The sequence below is a fragment of the Lates calcarifer genome, linkage group LG14 (genome assembly GCF_001640805.2).
Source record: "Lates calcarifer isolate ASB-BC8 linkage group LG14, TLL_Latcal_v3, whole genome shotgun sequence".
NCBI classification, from domain to species: Eukaryota; Metazoa; Chordata; class Actinopteri; family Centropomidae; genus Lates; species Lates calcarifer.
In genome coordinates, this window is record NC_066846.1 from 5,941,551 (window position 1) to 5,965,730 (window position 24,180).

Genomic DNA, 24,180 nt, shown 5'->3' on the forward strand with positions numbered 1-24,180 from the left:
GTGTGTGTGTGTGTTTGTGTGTGTGTGAGAGAGAGAGAGACCCCACACATCGGAGATATTGATGATTTTGACCTTTAACCTGAGCGACTGACTATGAGAAGCAGACACACCTACTTTCACATTTCTACTGACCCTCCTCAGATTATTACTTTTCCTTCCTATGTATCATCTCCTCTTTCTCCTCCATTCACTGTGTTCATTCACAGCCACTGTGACCTCTCATCTACAATATCTGCACTGTTTGCAGGACCTGTTTGAAGTGGTATATTAAAAAAGCAAACCACACTTTTGTTAAATAGCCAGTTACTGCAAATTATTCAGCTGCTACTCTGGAAAAAGCGAGTAGATAGATTAAATTAAGATTGTAATAATTTTCAGGAAGTCAAAATGTTTTAAAGCTATTTTATTTTGAGAATTGAGTCATAATATTTCAAGAAGAGACTTTTATTAAGCCAGTTTCTACACTACCGGACGCAGCTGTTGTTCACAACCGCAGAGTTTGCTCCCAGAGATGATAAAATCCTAACTAGGGACGATCACACTCCTCCAGTTTGCTGGTTTTACACACAGCCTTTCCTTTCTGTTGAGCCATGACAAAAATCTGAGGAGCCACGTGTCCCTGCTCACCCTTTCTCCTCCTTTTCCTGTCCACACTGACACACACGCACACACACAAAGGAAAGACCCAGCCCATGGGATTCTGCCTGTGCACTGTAAATAAACCAAAGGTGTAGAAACCTTGTTTTATCCTCCTCCACTTCCTCTTTCTTCTCTCATCCCTGTATTTTTTATTATTTGTGTTCATTTATTTCTTGCCTTCTCTCTTTTTCTTTCTCACTCACATTCTGCCTTTTACATTCAGGGTGTGGTCTGCTAAACCAGGGTGAAACCAGCCCTTACTGCTGATCGTATCGCACAGCAATCACAGATGCCCGAAGGTTGTTTATGTTTGAGAGTCTGTCTGTTGAAGAGTTTCACGGGAAACACACACACACACACACACACACAGGAGACATTCCACAAAAATGAAGATGCGTTATCCTCCACAATTTCCTCCTACAAATCGAGAAGAAGCATCATGTTCTTACTGTATTGTATGTAAGATATTTCCTGGCCCTGGATTCAAACTGATAAGCTTTATCAAGATTTTATGAAAATACACAACATTGCCAGGACACATGAACCACATTAAATTGTGTGTATTTGTGCACTCTGTGTGTAGGTGACAAGTACATTGTGGCAGACTGCGGAGGAGGAACAGTTGACCTTACTGTCCATCAGATTGAACAGCCCCAGGGAACACTTAAAGAGCTCTATAAGGCCTCAGGTACATTTTCTCTATAATCCTCTAAGACACAAAAATAACTACATTTACAGCCAGAAGTTTCCAAGGCTTTACTTTCCCTCCCAGGCGGCCCATACGGGGCAGTTGGTGTAGACCTGGCCTTTGAAGCCATGCTTTGCCAAATCTTTGGTGACGACTTCATCCAGAGCTTCAAGGCCAAGCGTCCGGCCGCCTGGGTGGACCTCACTATTGCATTCGAGGCGAGGAAGCGGACGGCGGCGCCAGGCAGGGCCAACGCCCTCAACATCTCCCTGCCCTTCTCTTTCATCGATTACTACAAGAGACACAGAGGGCAGAGTGTGGAGGCCGCCCTGAGGAGGAGCAAGTGAGTGTGGGCTGCAGCAGTGTGTTTATGTGTGTGTGTGTGTGTGTGTGTGAGGTGGATGACAGGTGAGTGTGTGAGCAATCTGATAACAGTTTAAACAATGGAATGATGTTGTGCATCTGTCTCACACACTCCCTCTCTCTGTGTGTGTGTCAGTATGAACATAGTGAAGTGGTCGTCCCAGGGGATGCTGCGACTGACACAGGAAGCCATGAACGAGCTCTTCCAGCCAACCATTGTCAATATTGTCAAACACATTGGTGAGAAGTGCACGAAAACAAACGAATGAATGAATCTGTACAGACAAGTTCATCAGATGTAAAGCTGCATTAATCACCACCTAGAGAGCAGTGAGAGTGAGTCCAAAACAATAAAGGTAGTGGGTCAGAAAATCAAAACAACGGGCTAAAAGAAGCTAGAACGCTCTGTGGAGCTGAGGGGAATTGCACAGTTGGATGATAACTCTGTGGATTCATCACTGGGAGTGATTCCTTTCACATTACACACACAATTGTTTGAGCCATTGTTAAAATGAAAAGTTTGATTAGTGCAGCTTTCAGTTACAGAGATAGGAACTGGGTTTGTTTTGACTCTCCACACGCAGTCCAACCTCACAGCATGACAAGTTGCTAGAAATGTCCATTAAGCGAGCTACTTGTGAGCTACTTTAATTACACAGTCTTGTTTACTTGCAAACAAGAAAAACAAAACAAATTTTAGGGCTTAATGGCTTCCTCAGTATCAGGATGGTGACCTCATTGTTTTTTCCAGCCTTGTTAAGACAGAAGGCAGAAAAATTGAGAGTGTCTGTTTTAAATCAGTCACATTCCAGTGGTACATTCAAAACCGGGGCCTGGTTTTCTAGCATTTAGCCTTGCTGGGCTTCAGTGACTAAACATAGGACAAAGAGTAAGAGGCAAAAAAGGGGTTTTAAATTGAAAAAATATGAAACGTAGCTGATAGAAATGAAGTAGGAATCGACATTCCCCTAAGAAGCATCCAGAGACCTAGTTTAGACTTTTTGTACCACTACTCTAGCTCCTTCTTGTCTTTTCACATGAACACACAGAAAATCCAATGAGCTCATTTTAAAGATCTTCCTCCTTCCATTTTCCTTGGACAGAGGAGCTGATGGCGAAGCCAGAGGTGCGCGGTGTACGTTTCCTCTTCCTGGTTGGAGGTTTTGCAGAGTCGCCCATGCTGCAGAAAGCAGTCCAGAAAGCAATGGGGCGGACGTGCCGCATCATCATCCCCCATGACGTTGGTCTGACCATATTGAAGGGTGCTGTGCTCTTCGGGCTGGATCCCACTGTGGTGAGGGCTCTGTAGTGTCTGTTAGTGTGGGAGCAGTTCTTTAATACATGATCTAATGACCTCTCTGTGTCACAGGTCAGAGTGCGTCGATGCCCCTTGACCTATGGCGTTGGCGTGTTGAACCGGTTTGTGGAGGGGCGCCACCCTCGAGATAAACTCCTTATCAAAGATGGCCGCGAGTGGTGCACCGACATCCTCGACCGTTTCGTCTCTGTCGACCAGTCGGTGGCTCTGGGCGAGGTCGTGAGGCGAAGCTACACACCTGCCCGCCTGGGCCAACGGAAAATCATCATCAACATCTACTGCAGCACGACAGACGATGTCACATACATCTCCGACCCTGGTGTCAGGAAATGTGGAACGATAACTTTAGATCTACCGGAACCGGTACCGCTACCGGGGGCAGTGGGAGGAGCAGGAGGAGGAGGAGGAGGAGGCCCGGAGAGGAGGGAGATCAGAGCGACCATGCAGTTTGGAGACACAGAGATCAAAGTCACAGCCATTGATGTCATGTCTAACCACTCCGTCCGGGCTTCCATAGACTTCCTGTCTAACTGAGGAGGAGAAGGAAGTGGAAACAAGGAATTAAAAACACAGAAATAACTGATTTCAAAGAACAATAATTTTAGAAAAAGCGGTACTTTGGGAGTGGGCCCAAAATATTTTGGGAGGGACAGGAGCTTTGCATTCGAAGAAGAAACTCACACCTCATAATAGAGACATTTAGACTTTACATTTAATCATCAGAGCAGAAAAAGATCATACAAGACAAACAAGCTCTAGAAAAAATGATATTTAACTGAACAGTAGGGTGCCCTCTCAGCACGGAAAAGAAGAAATAAATTAGTCAGCCTTCTGGGTTCAGGTGGAGAGTTTGTCATGTCACACCATATAAATGCTGTCATTGGCACTTCCTGCTTAGAAGATATTGTGTGAAGCCAAAGGCGAGCTGAAGGATGAATATAACTCTTTAGATATAAATCTAAAATTAAAAGTGCAGTGAGCCAAACAGGTACAATTGAGTTCTTCAACCTGTCTGAGAAGTATTTCAACTTAAGTGGACACAGAACAGTTACCTGGAGAGTCTCTACCTAATGCAGAAAACTACCTAGAGTGAGATTCACTCATGTATGTTCAGCACTAAATGTTAAGACTGTTGCTTTTTCCCTCATATAATTAACGATACCTTATTTAAATCCTATTTCAACATTCATATATCAGACGTTGACCTTACTTCCTGGACTGCAGCTTTGTTTCTCCAATGTTGTTGTGATTGTGCACCGCCTAGTGGTGAAAAGACTGAAGCATCTTGGAATATAAAAACTCGGGGTAAATCAAAACACACCCAAGAGTCACGTAGTAAGAAGGACTGTGGCATTATATAATTTGAATGTGTCACTTACAAAATTTTATATTTCATCCACATTCATGTCTAGAAGTTCCAGCATTCAGGAGGAAACTGTAAATTTGGTTCATCAATATGAGTGACACCTTTCACATTAAACACAATAATTTGATTCATAATATACAATCATTGATTAGTGTAGCTTTAAAGTGAGTTCCTGTGGAAAGAAAATCTAGATGGGTGGAGGTGTTGCATTTTTCCACCTGAAGACATCACCCTGCCACACCAAAGTCAGTAAATGACCTTTTTGTAATGTGTATGCTGTGATAAACTATATCTATGTTTATGCATAAAGTAACAAAAAACCCTAAGGACCACTGTCTCATGTTCAACGCACTGAATCTGGTTTGTTTTGACCTGATCTCTGGTTCATTGTTTTTCAAGCTGTGCAGGTTGCAGAGGGTTAAAACAACAAAGCCTCATCCTAAACCTAATTCTATGATACATGGCCGTACATTTTTCAAATACACACAAATAAATACACTTGTTTCTGTGCTATATTTTAAACACCATTATTTTTTCCTTGAACATTGATCGATCACTTCATCACACATCTACAGTCCACCAGCCATTAGTATCGATACAGAACAGTCAACATTGTTTGAGTTCAGCTGTGAATTTATTGATAATGGTCCAATAAATAGTGTCACACAGCGTGTGAAGGGGACAGGAGTGTGTATTACAAAACCTAAGGGGATTGATCTCATTCTTCTTGTATTTCAAATTAATTTCTCAGTAAAATGGCCACAGGGAGAGCAATACAGTGCATGAAATGTTAAACAGACTTTAGCAGGTCAAAGCTTCAGTAAGAAAAACACTACTGGTGAAAAAGAAAGACAACACAAGAACTGTCAGCCATGTTTAAAGTCCAAAGAATCCATCTTGAAATTGCTTGATGAACTTCTCTTTCTCCCCTTGTTTGTTTGACTACACCTGCCATTTGCAATGTGTCTATGACTGGTTACAACACCTCATTTTATCTAGAATTAAAATCTAAATTCAGGTCAAACATATCAAGACACATTCAACACCATCTTTGTCTACGTCTTTGTTTAAATGTAACTTGACCAGTGCTGAAGACACAATCTTCTATCTACATTTAGATTTTAATGCCAGTTTAAAATGGGGGTTTTGTTCCTGCTTTCTCTTAGTGAGCATGGGGTCTCCCGCGGCCTCTGCCCCTGCCGGCGCCACCTGGAGGTCCGTCCACAGAGCTGCGGGGGTTCTTGATCGTCTCGTCGACCGACAGGATGAGGCAGGCGGCCTCTGACGCTGCCGTCAGAGCGTTGATCCGCACGATGGATGGCTCCCAGACACAGCTGGTGAAGTTGTCTGCAATGTCCTCATTGTTGATGTCCACGCCGTACCACATACCGCCCTGCAGGGAGACAAGAAAGATGAAGCATACAAAGACCTGAAGGCACACTTCTAAAATAGAAGGCCATAAAAGAGCCTTTATACCAAGTGCTTTACTGTAAGTGTTGTACAGGATCAGGTAAGTGTGTGTTTTCATGTCCTACCTGTGCGTGTTTGGCGCGCAGTTTGTTCAAGATGTTTGTGGCATCGAAGCCGGCGTTGTCACACAGCTGTCTGGGGATGATCTCCAGGGCCTTGGCGTACGCTCCGATCAATAGCTGCTGTTTTCCAGGGATGGTCCTGGAATAATCCCGCAGGTACTTTGACAGCTCCATCTCAATGGCTCCGCCACCCGCTACAACAGAGTCATTCTGGAAGCAATGGTTAAATACAGTCAGGTTGTTGCTCTCAGGGAGGATAGAAGGTCCGACAAATTAAAGTGACCAACCAATTTGGTTCATCCAAATAAAAAAATTGATAAAGAAGTCAGTCAGAATGATTTCATCTACACTCCACGTGTCCACTGACCTTGATGGCTCTGCGTACGATCATGATGGCATCATGCAGCGATCGCTCCGTCTCCTCTGTGAACTGTTCTGCTCCGCCCCTCAGGATGATGGTGCACGTCTTCGCCTTCGGGCAGCCTTTAAAGAAGTTATACCTGCAGGCACAGACATGATGGGTGTGAGCTGTGGGTGTGTAGTGATTCATGGTTTACTTAACAGGCGCAAAATTTAATTTCTCCCTCTTACCTCTCTCCTCCGACCTGGACCTCCTCAAAGAGTTCACACTGTCCCAGGACATCGTCTGTCAGAGCTCCCACTGAGGTCTGAATGGAGCCACCGCAGGCCTGGAGGTCATATTACACATGGCCAGTCAAGAATTAATCTACTGTTAACGTCAACATCAAAAAGATATCTACATCCTTTTTTCAAGCACAATAACAGAATTCTGAACTATGTATTCATGCACATGATCAAAGAAAGTATTTATCATGTTAAATGATTCTTCATTTAGATGCCTGTTAAAAACAAACCCAAAAAGGATCAATAATCAATGGACTAACAACAAAAAGCATAGTATCTGCTTTGGATTTTTGTTGTCCTGGCACAATGCTGGGTATGTTGTATACATGTAATCCCTATAATGTATTTCTGTGCGAGTCCTACCATCATGGTCCTCCTCAGGTCCTCCTCCTGCACTCTGCCAGCACAGAACAGGTCTCTGTCAGCGAAGTACTGAGTGGCCACATCACCGATTGGCAACTTTGACAAAACCACCTTGGCACCTGACTGATAGATCTTCTCCAGTTTGTTGTACAGGATGTTCCACTCTGCGTCCACAATGGCCTGGTAGTCCTGCAGAAATAAGAGACAAAACAGGATAGGGTGAGATTAATAATAACATACAACCGTTCGGGCAGTTGTTTGACATTCTGCGTTGTGTCCGGTGTTGCAGTCTTCATACCTCCACAGATTTCACGCGGACCTCAGCGTTATCCTTCTCAGCTTTCAGCTCCAGCTCCACATTGAGCAAAGCGATCTTTGGATTCTCGTAGCGTTTAGGCTGCATCTCAAAGCCAGCATAGGAGAAGGTCTTCTTGAACGCAACCCCAGAGATCAACTGGGAATCCTTTAAAGATGGAGAAGAGAAAATTTGAGGAGGAGGAATTTGGAATAACAAAAGCAAACAGGGAGATTGTTCTTCCTTAAGCCTGTTTAATTTTCTCATCAGGAATCATACGTAGTGCTGAATTTAAGATACCAACCTCAAGGGCTCCTCCCTGAACCTTCTTGATGCCAATCATCTTGAGAGACAGCAGCTCATCCAGAGACATGACAGCATCCACCACCATCTTGGAGAAGAACTCCTTCTGACCAGCAATTAGCTTGGAGTTCAGGGCTGTGGCAGCACACTTCTCCAACAACTGCCTCTGCTCCCTGCGAGAAACAAAATACAGTTAAAAATATACAACTTGACCAGTTTTTAAGGATCCAATATTGGTGTCCAGCTCATAGAACAGTAATCTTCAAATACTACATGACTGCCATATAAATAAACTGAGTGAGACTGAGCACTCACTGCTTATCGTCTTTCTTCACAGGGACAGCGATCTCCTTGATCTTGTTAACGGCCAGGTTGGTGGCGGTGCGAAACGCTCTGATGATGGTCTGCGGGTGGAGACCCTCCTCCACGTACGGCTTCAACTGCTTCAGGAACTCAGCAGCCAGGAGGGTGACAGAGGTGGTGCCATCCCCAACCTGAGGATAGTACAGAGAAAATAACGATGGCGTCAGTTTGAAATTTCCTCTCCCTTAATCAACAAAGAACCTCCTACCTCTACACACACACACACACACACACACACACACACACACACACACACACACACACCACACTTCTCACCTCAGCATCCTGAGAGCGGGCGATGTCCACCAGGGTCTTGGCTGCGGGGTGAACCACATCCAGTAGTTTCAGGATGGTGGCTCCATCATTAGAGATTGTGGCCTTTCCTGCACAACACAACATTCAAACATTTGTTATGATGGAGCTCTAGAGAAGTGAGTCCTGTAATCCATTAATTGTTAAACCCTCTATCCCCACCTCTGCCATCCACCATCAGTTTGTCCATCCCTCTGGGCCCCAGGGTGGTCCTGACAGCCTCAGCAATCACCTGAGGAAAAAAAAAAAACAGGCACATTTAGACAAATATACTCCTAGAGAGCTAAACACATGCCACAAACAGCTACTTTTCTGACCTGGCACGCATTGATGTTGCTGATGAGCTGGGGAATGCCCTGAGACGTGTCCGTCCCCTCCTTCAGCAGGATAACTGGTGTGGGCTGGAGGGGAGAAATGGATAAAGGAAGAGAGAGGAAGGGTGGGGTTGATAGGAAAAAAGAGGGAGAGAAAAATGAAAGAGAGAAAGGTTGAAGAAATCAAATAAGTTTAACTGTTTTACAGTTTATTTTTGAAAAATAGAATAACAGATTACTTCTTCATGAACATCAGACAGGACAGAATAGCAGTGGCATCAGTGTGAAGCTTCACTATGACTGAAGTTTAGCTGCAGTGTCAATAGCAAAAATTACTGCTGTTTGCATAGTAATTAAGTGTAATTAAGAACTAACAATATAGCTGTGTAATTGTAGCTAAACTTTATATATATAACATTGCGCATGTTTTTGCCATATTGTTGTTTAAACACAGTTTAATATTGTCATGATATTCATTTCAGTCATATCACAGGTTGACCCTAAATGGTAATAGATATACATGCTGGGGCTGGTAGTGTAGCTGTAGGGTGTGATGCTTTTGTTACCCACTGTCAACTGTTGTCTGTTTACAGTCTGCTAATAATACTGCTCACTGTAACAGACTATATGCCACAGCTCCTTCACAAAGCCTTACACTACTATTCATCACTAATTTCATATAACTGGCTGACAGATCTCAGTTAATGACAGCGACACAGCTTATTAACGTTTGTGTTATCAAGGCCTTTGTCTGTAACTCTGCATCATCTCAGGCATCAACCAGAAGATGCTCAATCTCGAGACCAAGTAAAGACGCTAAAACAACCATAACAACAAATTTAATGAGATGTTCAACACAGTTCTTCAGCAGTAAAACACGAGTGTTTCAAATGCAACCATTCATACAAAGAGTCCTGTCATACTACAGCTAACTCGCTACCTACTACTACACCGATGCAATGACAGACGCTATCCAAACTTGCGACTTCAAAATACAATAAACTCTCACTATAACAGTAGTTCAGACAGTAACAAGTAGAGGATAGTTTCTCTTATACTCAGTAACTGCTGACATGTTAGCTAACATCCCCGTTAGCATCATATACGCCCATTGATACCCGGTTATCCTACGATGCTAACACGGTCTGGCTAACAATTAAATATTTCTAAAAAACCATTTTCACAAAATAACTGCGTCATAAGTCTGCCAACAGATATTCAGCTGAACTGAGAATAGTCCCGATGCAAATGCTAGCAGACAAACTGCAGGATGGTCATGGATTGTAAGTCTGAGTTTGGAGCATGAATGCTAACTCACTCACCATCATCTTTGCAGTTCCTTCGAGAAGCTTTCAACCGGCTCCCCATCCCACAATGCTTTTCGACAGCTAGAGTGGCTGGGGGTGCGTTCAAGAATATGCTGCTAGGTTTTAGTCAACGCTTTGAATTTTCTCTGTCATGAAATATAACAGAGACCTACTGATAAACAAGCTTCTCTTGAGTAACCAAATGACTCAATATTATATAAACATGTAATTAATTATTATTATTACTTGAATTATTTAGCAGTATTTAATAGTGTTTTATTCTGTTATAGACATTTTATTTCTAATTAAAAATCTATGTCAGAATGGCATTTTTACTTTTTTCAAAATGTCGATTTTCTTATTTTTATTTATTTTCCATAGTTTATGTATAATAATATTTGTCTTATATCTCAACCACTCATTTAATACCAAACATTTCAGGGATCCACACACACAGCACACAGTGTTTTTTTTTTTAACACAGTAAAGTTATTAGTAACACAGTACTGTATGGAAAATTGCACATGCACATGAGTTCATGTAACATAATATGCAGTCTGTGTCTTTGCATAGTGTGATGGAAACTAAACACACAGCAGAGTGCATTCATACTAAATTTGCATTTCTTAAAATTACAATGAACCAGCTGTACTGTGTGTCTGATTCAGTGTTCTTTGTTGTAGTGTATTGTTTTCCCTGCATCAAGAGCACAAGGCTGGATTCAGAGTGCTGCCACTGTGTGTTATGTGTTTGCCTTCTCGATAATGTTTATACCATATAATTGCAATCAAGGCAAACTGGAGCTACAGTTATTTCATCAGTTTAACATGCATGTTGAAATGTGCTACTCACAGAAAACATACACTACCTCCCAAAAGTTCGGGATCACTTAGAAATTTTCTTGTTTTCCATGGAAACACACATGAACAATAGGAAATGTAGCAAATGAACAGGACATGCTGACATTGTCAGACTTAGAAATAATGCTTTTAATGGAAATGATGAATGTGTTCTTCAAATTTGCCTTCATCAAAAAACACAACAACTTTTGCAGCAATTACAGTCTGGCAGACCTTAGGCATTCTAGCTGTCAATTTTTCAAGGTAATCTGATGAGATTTCACCCCATGTTTCCTGGAGCATCTCCCACAAGCTGGATTGGCTTGATGGAGTCTTCCTCTGTACCATACGGTCAAGCTGCTCCCACAACAGCTCAATAGGGTTCAGATCCGGAGACTGTGCTGGCCACTCTGTTACAGTCAGAATTCTGGCTGACTGCTTATTCTTTAAATATTGCTGACACATTCTGGAGGTGTGTTTTGGAGCATCCATCTATTTTTGGGCCTCCCACTCCCTCTGTCCTTGTTAGAGCCAGTTTGTGCTGCTCTTTGAAGGGAGTAGTTTACAGCATAGTAAGAGATTTTACGTTTCCTCGCAATTTCTCACATTGAATAGCCTTCCTTTCTAAGCACAACAATAGACTGATGGGTCTCTAAAGAGAGTTCTATCTTTCTGGCCATTTTGAGCCTGTAAACAAACAAACAAACAGACAACTGCTGATGCTTCAGATACTAAACTAACCTAAAGAATGTCATGCTCCCTTTTTTTGTACAACGGCTTTCAACGGCCTTATAAAATGATTAACTTGGATTAGCAGTCACACCAGGAGATTGATGCAGAGGACTGACAGTTTGCTGATAATAGGCCTGTGTGCAAAAACGTAGATCATTCTTTAAAAATTATCTGATTCATTTTAATTGTTTATGAAATGGATAAAACTGTTTGTGAATTGCATGAAAATGTGTTTTTCTTTGGAAAACAAGTGATTGCAGGTGATCCCAAACTTTTGAGCAGTAGTTTATATAAATGAATGAATAAATAATCAAGTAATAAAAACACAACTATTTACATAGTGGAGAGTAGAGAATGATCACTGCTCTGTATTTTGACATTTTACCAGTCCTGCTTCCTAAATAAATGAAAATGTTTCTGTCTGTTAAAAATGACCATAGACTTTTTCTGAAGATACAATATTGGGACTGTATAATGTCTCCATTGATTAACACGTCATACCTTATGTTGTCACACACTTACTTACTTTAACATATTTCAGTAAAAGATAGGAACAAAATTGAAACATATCATAGTCAATTTTTGTCAGATCTGCTGTTAATCTAATTACTAAAATCAGCTGATAAGCACTGAACCTATCATCCATCAGCTTTTCACTCCTTCTGCCTTCAGCCATTAAACAAAACACTGAAGAAATGTGTTCAAAGTATCCACGCTGCAGTCAGAAAAAGACCGGGGTAACAACAGCACAGTATCTTAGGTGTTTTGTGATTTCATAAAGGGCAGCCTGCCCAGCTTGTGCAGGTAGAGCAGAGGCTGCAGATAAGTACAGCTGACTGCAGCAGCCAAACCCAATGCCAGATACTGACACTTGAAGACGCGAGCTGGAACTCGTCCCTCCAGAAACAGGCAGATGATCATGGGGAGGTAGTTGAGTGTGAGGACAGCCTGGATGACGACGATGATGGCGAAGGCCTTCCTCTTCATGGAATTTGTCTCTGCTTTTCCTCTCAGCTTGTTTCTCCCCACTCCTTTCACCTTTTCTTCCTTCTTGCTGCTCCGCTCTTGCTCTTCCCTCTCCACACTCACTACATGTCTCCCATTTTTGTGAGTCTTTCTTTTCTCTCTCTCTTTCTTCTCCCTCTCAGCCATCTGTCTGTCCCCTGGTGGAGGCTTCCTCAGTGTTTTGAGAACAGACATGCTGCAGAAGGTGCCTATGATTAGAACAGGGAGGAACACCATAGAGACTGTGGAGGAGGAACGCTCATAGATAGTACTTAAAGCCATCGGGATATAAATGCACCACAAGACTCCCAGACATCCCCATCTGTACCAACCTGCTTTGTACCTGGAGGAGAGGGAAGGAGGAGGGAACAGAGAGGAGAGAGTCACATGACATGAACGAGATTCACAGCTACAATGAATAGAAAATAGGCCTTGTTTTCTGCATGAACTTCATGTGTGGTTTTACCGTAGATAGTCAATGGGTCGTACCACCGCCATGTACCTCTCCACACACACCAGACAGAGGAGCAGTGGCTTCATAACGACCACCATGGAAGTCAGGATGGTCACCACGGCCAACGCAGACTCACTTTCCCACAGGAAGTGATTGATAAAGAGCAGAGGCAAAACCAGGAAGAAGGAAAGCTGGGTGAGGGCAAGGTGGAGTGGGAAGAAGTCTGCAGGCAGGATGCCAGAGACCTTTGACCTTTAAATTTAATAAATGATAAACAGAGCTGTAACAACCAGAAAATTACATATACTAATACATTACATTACACCAATGTGTAAATATGTACTTTTTCCTGAGGATGTGACAGACAAGCCAAAGGTTTGAAGGGGCGCCGAGAAGTAATTCAAAGAGGTCAGTGGTGAAGAGGATGAGGAGGCCTGCTGAAGGTCCTGATTTATCATTGTAAGGGTGGCACTCTTTCCAGAAATACCCTGAAGCTGAGGTTGAAGAGTTTGTAGCTGATTCACTCATACTGCAGGGGAAGTGCCAAAGCTGGAGAGAGAGATTTAAAAAAAAAATTAGAGAATGAAAAATAAGGGCAGCAGTGATTGGATAAAAAGATCTACTGTCACTATTAAATCTGCTCAAATTTCACAGTTTCCCACAAAAAATATTATTATTTTTGGTAACATGTATTTTCCTGTCACAGTTTAAAGTAAAACAGTAAACCATATTTCCTAATGACTGTATTTGTTCATTGATGTAAAGTAGCTGTTACAAACCTGTCGGTGTGCAGGGTGAGTGATGTGCTGAGAGCAGCTGGGTTTGCTGCTTGGTTGAAGGTTGGTTGATAATAAGGCTGTTTTCACAAGCATTAGCATGATTGATGTAGATTTGCATGAAAATGTCATAACCCAGATGCATATGTTGCAGGCTGTCTGGTCACGTACTGTATGCCTCTAGGATTTTATTCTTCTTTCAGTACTATACATACACAAGATAGTGGTCTTGGTTATGTATGTATGACATATATACATAATGTAGTCCGCCTGAAAAGTAAGAGACTATCTGAAACATATCACATTTCAATGATACTGCCATTTGAGTGTCTCATTTGTTGGCTTTAGTTCTCTATACTACCGCAGGTGTATTTATAAAGCTCTTATTTACTTTCAATCTACAGAACAATGTAAGGTATACATTTATATCACCGGATAAAAGTGTTCTTGAACGCAGCTTTTGTTACGTATCGCAGGGTCGCTGAATGCAGGATTCTGATTGGCTTATAGCTTGAGTTGCACCCTACATTGTCTTCGATATAAGTGTTAAGTTATACCGTACGGGCGGAGCTCTCGTTTGCTGTCTGTGTATTCCACCGTGCAGACTCCACCCGTGAAAGATACTCTCAACAGTAAAACATGCGCACATAATCTGTTACCCAGAACTCGCGCGGAGTTTAGAAACTGTACACATAGCGGTGGCGGGAGATGTTGAACAGAGCAAGACAGAAGTGATATCGTTGTTTTCATATTTAAAGTAGAGTCGGAGAAAAGTGGGATACAGAAGAAGTTTTGACAGGAATCGCCTTTGCAGGAGGGAAACGCAAAGATGGATGATTTCGGAGTTTATGCGATTTTCGGAGTAGACGGTCCGCCTCAAAAGCTACTAAGGTAATATAACCGCTGACGGCTTTAACGTTAGCTGGTTGCTCACCTCGACATATGATGTATTCAAGTCTCCATGTAGCCTATTTGAACCGCAGCTCAAGTTGTGTTAAGTATAGTATTTGTAAGTAGTGGTCACCAGCCTATGTCATAAACCATTATTTGTTGCTCCTCATTGGCGCCTCTTTAAATTAGCCGTGTTTATAGAGGAGGATACGTCGGTTAGCTTCTCTATTATTGTGAAATATATACCAAGAAATACTGTTCCACATCTAGCGTAATTTTTCTGGATAGTAAGAGAATAATATTCCGTTTTTTTCCCCCCCGTATCAGTGCCGACGGCTCGTGCAGGGTGCGTGTTGCAGTTCCGTCGACTGTCCGCCAGGTGGTGCTGTTCAGCAGCGGGCCGTGGGGAGAGAGGATCTGCGTCAATGCCGAGCTCAGCGATGCTGACCGGATACCCATAACCATAGGCAAACTGACTCCTTACAATAGGTAGGTCTCAGAGAAGAGAGACTTGAAAACGCTGTTAATTCCCTGAGTGAGACATTAACACTGAATTTCTTCAGTAAATATTGAGTGTGCCATGCTCTTTCAAGGTGCTGCTCAGTTCATTTACATTTCAACCTTTCACTGAATACTGTACCTGATCTCCAGGTGCCTGTCATGGGAGCAGTGGGAGGAGGAGACATGGACAGACAGCGTCACGCTGAACATTGCCCTGGAGGGAGGAAGCCTGGTAAATATCAACCCCCCCCCCCAGCTTCAGGACTTAAGGGGAACACTTGGAAGACACAAACAACCAGATATGGTTACTGTGTCATCCCAGCTAATAACCAAGCCATCAGACATTTAATATAAAATAATAATGAAATGAATAATGAAATATAACACTGTACACAATTCAGTAAATCTTTTGTTGTCTGTCACTGAAGCAACAATGGGAGGAAAAAACAATATTTAGTTATGCTAAATTAATCTGTTGTCTTTGTTATTCATAAAAAATAAATGCCAAAATGTCTACTTTCAGAATCACAGGCTAACATATATATATTGTATATTTTATTTCTCAGACAAAAGCAGATTGGTCAGAACCAGAGCTCATCCTGGCTGTGAAGGAATACACACCAAAGGTAATCATGTTGAATAGGTGATAGTGTATTCACTTGTTGTTTTCATAAACCCACTTTCTTTCAAGCCAGCCTCATTTACTTTAGTGTTATCCTACGTTTCCCACAATGCCCAATTTTTAACATATTTCAAACACGCCAAGTATTTGTTAAATGAACACTGTGCTGTCCCAGGACACCACGGCTCCACTCGTGGCCCGAGAGTTTAATGGCAAGAGGAAAAGAGGACGGATGGGAGAGGAAGACAGCGACGAGAACAAGGCACCGAAGAGAGCGGAGGAGGAGAACGTTTGTCCAAATGGCACCATGGAGAAGACCACACCTGTACGAAAAGCCAGAGGGCAAACCAAAGGGGGACAGAAGCTGTTCAGCAGTGGAGGAGATGCAACAAAGATGAAGGGAGCAGGTGAGGGACACTGTCTGTTATAATACAGTGATGCTGTAGTTGGACTTTTCGATTGCTGTTTTTAATTCAGTAAAAAATAGTGTTTATTTATAGATAAAGTAAATTATTTATATGGATGGAATTTGACCCAAAGGATCTCCTAACATCTGTGTGTGTATTTGCTAGAGATAGTAAAGCTCAACACAGTTTTTATGTTAGTGTGTGTGTGTGTAAGCCAGAATAGTATTGCTAATGATAATTGGTACTAAAGAAACTCCTGTGGCTCAGCGTGGAGGAGTAAATCATCGCTTTGTGTGCGGTTTCTTCTATCAAATCTCTCTACAGCTAATGGAGCAGGAGAGGCGCAGGGGATTGTGGGAAGAACGCCTCCTCAGAGTGCAGCCAGGACAAAGAGTAGGCAGGCCAAGACTCCCACGCAGAGCAGTGAGTTTGTGCATACACATTGCATACCATTTTGGTTGTTTTCTTTATTATTTATTTTATCTTTACCTTTTGTCGTATTTATTCGCTTTTCTAGTCCCTCAGTTGGTACGTTGATGCACATCGCCTACCTGACTTCACAGAGTGATGTTTTCTGCTTGTCTTTCTCTGGCAGTGAGAAGTGTTCAGTGCAGGAATGTAACATGAACTTGGATGTGTGACTCACACACAGTCTGTGGCCCATCCAGGTATTTGTAGGTTACAGCTAACAGGTTAGCATTAAAGGAATAGTTTTAATATTTAGGAAAATGTGTTTATTTGCCTTGATGTCGACAGTTAGATGAGGAGCCTAATACTTCCCTCATATCTGTTTTCATCATATATGAAGCTTGGGCCTGGAGATGGATAGCTTAGCTTAGCTCTGCCCAAAGGGAACAATCCACTTCCATGCCAACTCTAAGATATGGGTGCCAGGATGCAACCACCCATGTTTTTTCCTCTCTGAAGGTCAACATTCACTGATATTTCCCAGCATCAACACACGTCAACCCTCCATTAAAGAAGCTATTTTAACCACATTCACTCCTCAAACCAACAAATCCCAGCCTCTGTACCTTGATCAATCTCTCTCTGTGTGCCATGTCTGGGCTCTGTTATGGCTGTCAGTCGATGATGTGACACTGCATCATTCGACTGGTGTGTGTTAAGTCTGGAAATAAAAAGCATCAGTGGGCAGAATCAGTGAATTTTGAAACTTTATTTGAGACCTGAAGGTTTATGTGACACATTCAAGATTTGAAATGTCAAATCTTTGGTTTCCCAGCAGCCCTGCTGGTCAGCCCGTCAGGTCGCTGGGGTCAGACTCTGTGTCCAATCGATGCTCAGACAGCGATTCTGATTGGAGGACAGGGAGCCAGGATGCAGTTCTGCAAAGATCCCATGTGGAAGCTCTGCACAGGTCAGTCATACAACAACTCTGCAAAACCAGTTTCATCAGGAGTCCTGTTAAAGGAGATTGTTATTTTCCTGTGGGTCCTCGTCACAGTCAGTGTTCTCTGTCCCCACAGAGGACACGTCCTGGGTGGCTGCGGAGACTTTGGCGGAGGGTCCGACCCCTGAGGCCAGGATTGGCCACACAGCCGTCTACGACCCCGACTCGAAGCGGATCTTCGTGTTCGGAGGCTCTAAAAACAAGAAATGGTTCAACGACGTTCACATCCTGGACACACAGAGCTGGAAGTGGACCATGGTGGAGGTGAGTGTGTTGGTCCTCGTTTAACTCACAACACAACAGCCTGTCAGGACATCTTTTACTTCATCTTCTCTTTCTTCATGTCCTCCTCCTCTCCTCTTATCTCCCTCAGGCTCAAGGTAAGGTTCCCCCTCTGGCCTACCACAGCTGCAGCATGTTTCGGGGTGAGCTCTTCGTACTGGGAGGGGTGTTCCCTCGTCCAAACCCGGAGCCCGACGGCTGCAGTGACTCACTGTACATCTTCGATCCCCACCTCTCCATCTGGTACGAGCCCATTGTGACAGGCGACAAACCCTCCCCCCGCTCAGGGTAAGATGATCCAAATGGCATCTCAGCCTGTCTGTCTGGCAGTCTCTCTCTCAACCACACAAATACACATTTTAAACACGTCATTTTCTCCAGCTCTTTAACTCCCTCTTTATCTGTTTCCCTCAGTCACTCTGCGTGTGTGATGCAGGAGAGGAAGATCTATGTATTCGGTGGTTGGGACACTCCTGTGTGCTACAATGACATGTACATGTTGGACCTTGGTAAGACACACACACACACACACACACACACCAGTGGTTTACAAAGGAGACTCCTAGTTTCAGGCATATATACTGTATATCTGTCTGCATGTACACACTCATAAGGCACATACATCTGGACACAAGTGTTAAAACATATGAATGTGGGCATAATTCAATTTGAACATGCCTCTGTGTGTTGTAGGTCTGATGGAGTTTTCTGCTGTGAAAACAACCGGAAAAGCTCCTTCTCCTCGAAGGTACACAACTAAACACACAAATACTGTACATGTCGGTGCAGCTAGGACTGTGTATTGAACCTCATAATGTGCTCAATGTCACCAGTTAACAAGAACAGAGAGTAACCAATCAGATAGGTCTTGAATTTCCAAATACAAAAAATCTGAATATGGTATTGCGTACAGTTTTGTATCAGTACTAAAATCCAGGTGTTAAATCTGCTGTAGTCTCAAACCATACCAAGTCTTAGTTGCAGCACCTTTTTGTAATATAATTAATATAGTTAATATAATAAGTGTGTGTGTGTTCCAGCTGGCATGGCAGCGCTGTGCTGTCAGACACAAAGTTTCTGATCCACGGAGGTTACAATGGAAACAACGCTCTCAGTGACACCTTCGTCTTTGATATAGGTGAGAGGCAGCTCATTGTTACACACACACACACATGCGCATCCAAAGAAGACAGCTCAAAGCCCTTTTGTTGTCTGGTTCTCGTTACAGTAATTTCTGAAAATTATAGTATCACATTTATATACAGTGGCTGATTTGTACAATCAGAAAATATTTGATGTAAACGATGCCCTGGTTAAACATACAGCCACAGCAACCAAAGAGCTTTTCAGGGTGAGGAGGTGGAATATTCTTCACTGGTTGAGTCAGTCAACTTATCTCAATCTGATTTGACCCCAACAACAAGCATGAGCTAATACTGACTTCATGTGTATCTTTGCAATTACTTAAGTAAGCTTCAGAGGTGCTGGTAGGCTGTTTTCTTACCTTTGCAAAGAGATATTGTCCTCTCTTTGTAGTGTTTATGCTAAGCTAAGCTAGTTGCACAGCTAGTAAGCTAGTTTCATATTTAACAGACAGCTATGAGAGAGTGGTATTAACTTGCTGAATTGTTCCTTTAACCACTGGTCCTTACACTGTGTACACTTTGCTAATGTGCATCACTATCACAGCCATATGCAGTATATGTGTAAATATTATACAAAGTGGTATGTAAACTATAATTACCACAGAACAAACAGTTATTGCACTTGTTACATGATGAATTGTAAATTAATGAAAGGATGACTTTGTGCTTGTTTCCTTGGTTCAGACACCAACAGCTGGACAGAGGTGACCCTCCCTCAGCTCTCTGTGCCCAGGGCGGGGCACTCCCTCATCACCATGGATACAGCTGGTCGCCTCCATTTCTCAGACGAGGATGAAGACGAAGACGTGGACATGGACCCGGGCTCCGTCAGCAGAACTCTGCTGGTGTTTGGAGGCGGAGACAATGAGGGCAACTTCTACTCCGACCTGACGACTGTCGCTGTGGAGGAACTGCTCGGTGCTATTTAAAGAGAGTGAGTCAGAGGTGAATCCTCACTCCCTGACTGGATGTGAAGCTATTCCAACACCCCCACATTGCCCTTTATTATTTATATTCCTATAGTTTGTCTTTTTTCTTTTGTTGAATGATGCCTTTCCTCTTTCAGTTTTTGGGTTTTTACACTTATAGTGTTGGAAAATGTGCATTTAGTGCATCTGTAGGTACATTTTGGGCATTTTTTTGAATACAGAGCTCAATCACGATATTTAAATATAAACATTTCCAAATACTTCCCATGTAGTGCAAAACAGGATTAAGAGACCTGTGTTTTTTAAACAAACTTTAAAGACAAACTTTTTTCTTTTTGTGGAACAATGATGTTCATTTCGAACATAAAACGTTTCAGATTAAGTCAACAATGATTTTACTTCAGTTTTTATGTACATAGTTTAAAGATTCTCAAGTTCTTCCTCAGGTAAATAGTATATTTTTATTTTGATAGAGGCTTTGACTAGCCCTGATCATTTGGAATATGTTGCCTACAAAGAGCTGCAAATGCAACTGTATTTTATTATCTTTCATGTGTTGAATGTGATTTAGTTGAAAAATCTCTATTCATGTTTCTGTGCTCTTCAGTTTTGCACTTGGCTTCTGTCTTTACTCAATAAACATTAGAATTTCAGCACAGTTTCTTTGATGCAGAATGTGCTCAAAAAGGCAGACAAGGTTAAACGTACTCAGACTCAGTTTACCACCTTCTCCATTTGCAGAATAATTAACCCACTTCTTCAGTCTGATGTACTACTGGAAGGTACACTCAGTGATGCCAAACCGATGTAAATTAAATGAGGTTTGACACTTTGAACAGAAAGACCAGTTAATAATATCCCTGTTGGCTCAGTAAGTCAACACTAACATGAGCTAATGTCAGACTAGCAGAGTAACTGATGTTATCTTCAAAGAGCCAGAGCTAAATGGAGACATTTTAATAAAAGATTAGTGGAGCTGGAGAGGGATTATCTTTGTTTCCACTGAGTAGCTGATAAGGGTGTCATGAATGTGGCCCGCTTTTTAACTTTAATATTTTCATTGGATTATATAGCACAGACCGCCTCATGGTACCAGGAGGCTCACACAAGTCAGTAAATTCATATTTTGTACGACGTCCTTGCTCTCAGGCCTGTCACTGAGGACACTTTTACTTCTGGTAATCTGGGGGTAATATACTGGATACCTTGGAGGTGATAATCTGTGCAACTGCAGCACATGCAATGTTTCTGTGTTTATAGTGAATGCAAATAAAACTGAAAAAGGCTTGAATCTTTGAGTCAAAGAACAAGAGAGGCCGCCTTTGTTTTCTACCACTTTTGTGTCTTTCTAGAAAACAGACCTGCAAGATGAGTTGATAACGTTTTCACAGACGTGGCATTTCCTCTGGTGATGCAAAGGAAGCCTGGCTTCCTCAAAATATTCAATCAAAAAAAAAAAAAAAAAAATCAGTTTCCTCATTTCTCTCTAAGACTTGTGGATGAAGGCTTTTTTCCACCTGATTCTTTCATTGCAAATCATAAAATATACAATGTACATAGTGGGCTTCAAAGTAAGTCCTCATTATTTTTGTCATGATTAAAGGTAATGTGGTTGAATTCATTTATTTTTTATATATCAGAGTTTCCAGCTCTTTAATGACTAAAGTACATAATGTTGCACTCAGTATCAGGGTCTATTTTTGGCCTTGCTTCTTCTTCACTAATTTTACCCATGCTGTGAGTCAGCACCTGCTAAATTGCCAGGTTAAGGAAAAATTTTCACCATTAAGCTGTGAATTGGGCAAAAGAAAGATTATCCATATACTTTGTTCACTCTCTAATTCTATGTTTAGGTTGTGTTCTCTGCTCTCCTGCCTGCTGTGGATTATCCCTTTTACTGTCATCATGTCTGACATGTTTTGTCTCACCATGCTACATTGCAAATGTGTGTCAGAACCTACTGTATGAATGATGTACGATAGAGCTCGATCTGCTATGCTCCAAATGTGTTCTGTTATGGCTTTTTCAGACACTAATCCTTGAATTGTTGATGATTGTGGCTGTATGTGTTTTTATCAAATCATTATTACTATGTTTTCAAATTAGCTGAGCTGCTCCCACGTTCTGGGTGGAGAAAGTGAGAGAGTACTTCATTGCCACCACAGTGGTGATCCTTCAGCGTGACCCCTGACCCCCCCGCTGATGCAGTGGAGCTGCTCAGTTGCAGATCAGATCAGATATGGTTGTACTGGGCAGCATCCAAGTGTGAGTGTTTGCATCTGTAAGTATGTATCACAGTATTCCTAAGTAGGTTAAAACTAACACAGTGAGATTATATAAACCTGCCATCAGAGAGTTTGTCATACTTTTTTATTGCGATAACTCTGCCTTTAATATCACTGCATGCTCAGGAAAATAAATAAGAGACTGTTTCATGGCAACATATGTTTTATGGTCCACCTACTCAGACTGTGCTGGCATGTCCACTGTGCTTTATTGACATTTGTCTGAGCCTTTATTATTATTTTCTGTACCTGTTACACCTTCATCATTGTTATTGGCTCATGAAGTTTGGTGACATCATGTAATTCCAACATAGCCCCACCCACCCTCAGCCTGAGCAAAAGGCTAATTGACGAATTTTCTAGGTATTAAAATTTGCTTTATTATCCAAAAACAGATATTGCTAATATTTATTTTATCTTTTTTCAGTAAATACATTACGATTTCAATAATTATTTAGATTTAAAATTACATTAATTTCCCTGACCCAATGTATCATCAAATACTTACAATTACAGTAGCTTTATCTTCAAAGATTAATTAACTGCTGGGGTCAGATGTTTTCATTTTAAGTCTCTTTTACTGATGACCAAATAAAGTAAGCAAATTGGCACTGTAGATAAGAGATAATGCTTTTATTATCACACCCTCTGTTTTGGGGGGAAATTGAAGAAAAAAAAATGCTTTTTTCTTGTTAAGTTCTGCTTCACAAAATGTGCTTCTAAAGATTTGTTTTGATTCCTTTCAGACTTTGTTCAATAATTGGCTTACTGAAAGTGAAGTCAGTGGTAACAGCTGGGTGGTTCATGTTCCAATGCGTTTACATCAAGTGTGACAATGTGACAGAGAATTAGGATGCTGTTTTAATTGGATGTCACAGTAATCAAGATCTGCATAGGGCTGCAGAATTACCACATGGATTCTCATGGAGATGAACTGAAATGCAGAAATGCAGGAAAAAGAGAGCCTGACAATAATGTGTCAAGTCTGGGGATGTGTATACAGGTTGCCAGCCTCCACAGAGAAAAGCATTGGCTACATATTAAAAAAATAACAGTTACTGCAGTCTCAATCTGGCCAGATACACTTGGCAACCTTAAATAGGCGACTGGAGATAAAAAGGCTGTTTTCTTTTTTGTTTTTTTTTTTAATGTTCATCCAATGAAATTTAAAATACCCTCAAATCAGCTGCAATTAACAGTCTGCAGTTCAACCTCCTACTCAGTGTGTCATTTCTTCTCCAAAGCAAAATAGCAGAACAGTGGCCAAGAGAAAAAAATGGTGTCCATCCAAATATTAATGATACTCACAGCAAGAAATACTCTGTGGAATATATATATTTTCACTGTATGGACAAACAGACAGATAGATAGATAGATAGATAGATAGATAGATAGATAGATAGATAGTACTGTAATATGCTCAGGCTACCAGCAGATGGCGACATCTCCGCACATTTCCCCAGAAACAAACTAGACTATCTCAAACAGCTCAAAGAAAATCTTTAAAAAAAACAAACAAACAGTAAAGCCAGTGAGTTCATGTGATGATGGTTTTACCAACATTTTAACATGAGTTGTTGAGGTATTGCAACATGTTTCAAAATTGCTGTTCACAATGTGGGTGACATTGATCCACCTTCAAATTGGACATGCCCCAATACACTGAAAACTAAAAAGAGGACATAGTCATCTGGATTGATTTGAGTTTATACTGACAGATAAGAGGCCCAGTGATTCTAACCGGTACATTAACTTTATTAGTAATGGCTGTGAACACACGGTTATGCACTGAAAACAGTGCAGTCTCCTATATCCTTGTGTACCCTCCCTCCATCATCAGGGGTGTGATTTTCCCTTGATTCATCGGGAAATCCTGCCAGTTGGATTCTCTCCCAGTCATTACTAACGAGCCTCTCATACCCTTTCATTTCCTGATTTCTTTTTTATTTTCTCCATAACATCCTCACATTGTGTGAATGGTGAATATTTGGTGTTGTGACCGGTCTCTGCAGACCTCCTCACTGACAGAGTTCAGACATCACCACTTCCAACAGCAGCCATATTATCTTTGTCAGTCCATGGCTGTTGCTAAG

The 24,180-nt window shown here is 41.8% G+C and overlaps 3 protein-coding genes across 8 annotated transcripts in view; 2 read left to right on the forward strand and 1 right to left on the reverse strand.

Moving 5' to 3' along the window:
• The window catches only part of hspa12b (heat shock protein 12B), a 20,301-nt gene extending 15,412 nt beyond the window's left edge, over window positions 1–4,889 (forward strand). For all 5 annotated transcript variants that reach the window (XM_018684896.2, XM_051075586.1, XM_051075584.1 and 2 more), the window contains 5 exons: window positions 1,223–1,327; window positions 1,412–1,670; window positions 1,827–1,930; window positions 2,794–2,984; window positions 3,060–4,889. In XM_018684896.2, coding sequence (XP_018540412.1) covers window positions 1,223–1,327; window positions 1,412–1,670; window positions 1,827–1,930; window positions 2,794–2,984; window positions 3,060–3,542 — 1,142 coding nt within the window. In that variant the 3' untranslated portion in view covers window positions 3,543–4,889. The remainder of the gene's footprint in view (window positions 1–1,222; window positions 1,328–1,411; window positions 1,671–1,826; window positions 1,931–2,793; window positions 2,985–3,059) is intronic.
• Window positions 4,890–4,986: 97 nt separating this feature from the next.
• Window positions 4,987–9,907, reverse strand: cct7 (chaperonin containing TCP1, subunit 7 (eta)). Its single transcript, XM_018684898.2, has 12 exons — window positions 9,824–9,907; window positions 8,505–8,588; window positions 8,350–8,419; window positions 8,152–8,258; window positions 7,828–8,006; window positions 7,514–7,685; window positions 7,213–7,377; window positions 6,915–7,103; window positions 6,498–6,595; window positions 6,274–6,406; window positions 5,910–6,116; window positions 4,987–5,767 (listed from the first exon to the last, which is right to left on the reverse strand). Exons 1-12 carry the CDS (start codon window positions 9,827–9,829, stop codon window positions 5,537–5,539), a joined length of 1,641 nt encoding a protein of 546 aa, XP_018540414.1. The 5' UTR covers window positions 9,830–9,907; the 3' UTR covers window positions 4,987–5,536.
• Window positions 9,908–14,262: 4,355 nt separating this feature from the next.
• On the forward strand, window positions 14,263–20,455 carry krcp (kelch repeat-containing protein). 2 transcript variants are annotated; one of them, XM_018684963.2, is made up of 13 exons: window positions 14,263–14,505; window positions 14,833–14,994; window positions 15,157–15,238; window positions 15,573–15,632; window positions 15,804–16,035; window positions 16,360–16,458; window positions 17,282–17,413; window positions 17,523–17,710; window positions 17,820–18,016; window positions 18,143–18,237; window positions 18,422–18,476; window positions 18,769–18,866; window positions 19,558–20,455. In XM_018684963.2, exons 1-13 carry the CDS (start codon window positions 14,444–14,446, stop codon window positions 19,800–19,802), a joined length of 1,707 nt encoding a protein of 568 aa, XP_018540479.1. In that variant the 5' UTR covers window positions 14,263–14,443; the 3' UTR covers window positions 19,803–20,455. The 2 variants fall into 2 exon arrangements, with proteins under 2 accessions (XP_018540479.1, XP_018540478.1); XM_018684962.2 differs by having other exon boundaries at window positions 14,265–14,505; window positions 17,279–17,413.
• Window positions 20,456–24,180: the final 3,725 nt, after the last annotated feature.

Bases quoted from the DNA above. Each gene is read 5' to 3' on its own strand.
- cct7 (XM_018684898.2), bottom strand. The intron at 7,104-7,212 runs GTATGAAGACTG...TTATTTCTGCAG, and splicing joins TCCGCGTGAAATCTGTGGAG to GACTACCAGGCCATTGTGGA. The intron at 6,117-6,273 runs GTCAGTGGACAC...CATTGCTTCCAG, and splicing joins TCGTACGCAGAGCCATCAAG to AATGACTCTGTTGTAGCGGG.
- krcp (XM_018684962.2), top strand. From the start codon at position 14,444: ATGGATGATTTCGGAGTTTATGCGATTTTCGGAGTAGACGGTCCGCCT. The intron at 15,633-15,803 runs GTAATCATGTTG...GTGCTGTCCCAG, and splicing joins TGAAGGAATACACACCAAAG to GACACCACGGCTCCACTCGT. The intron at 17,414-17,522 runs GTCAGTCATACA...CTGTCCCCACAG, and splicing joins CATGTGGAAGCTCTGCACAG to AGGACACGTCCTGGGTGGCT.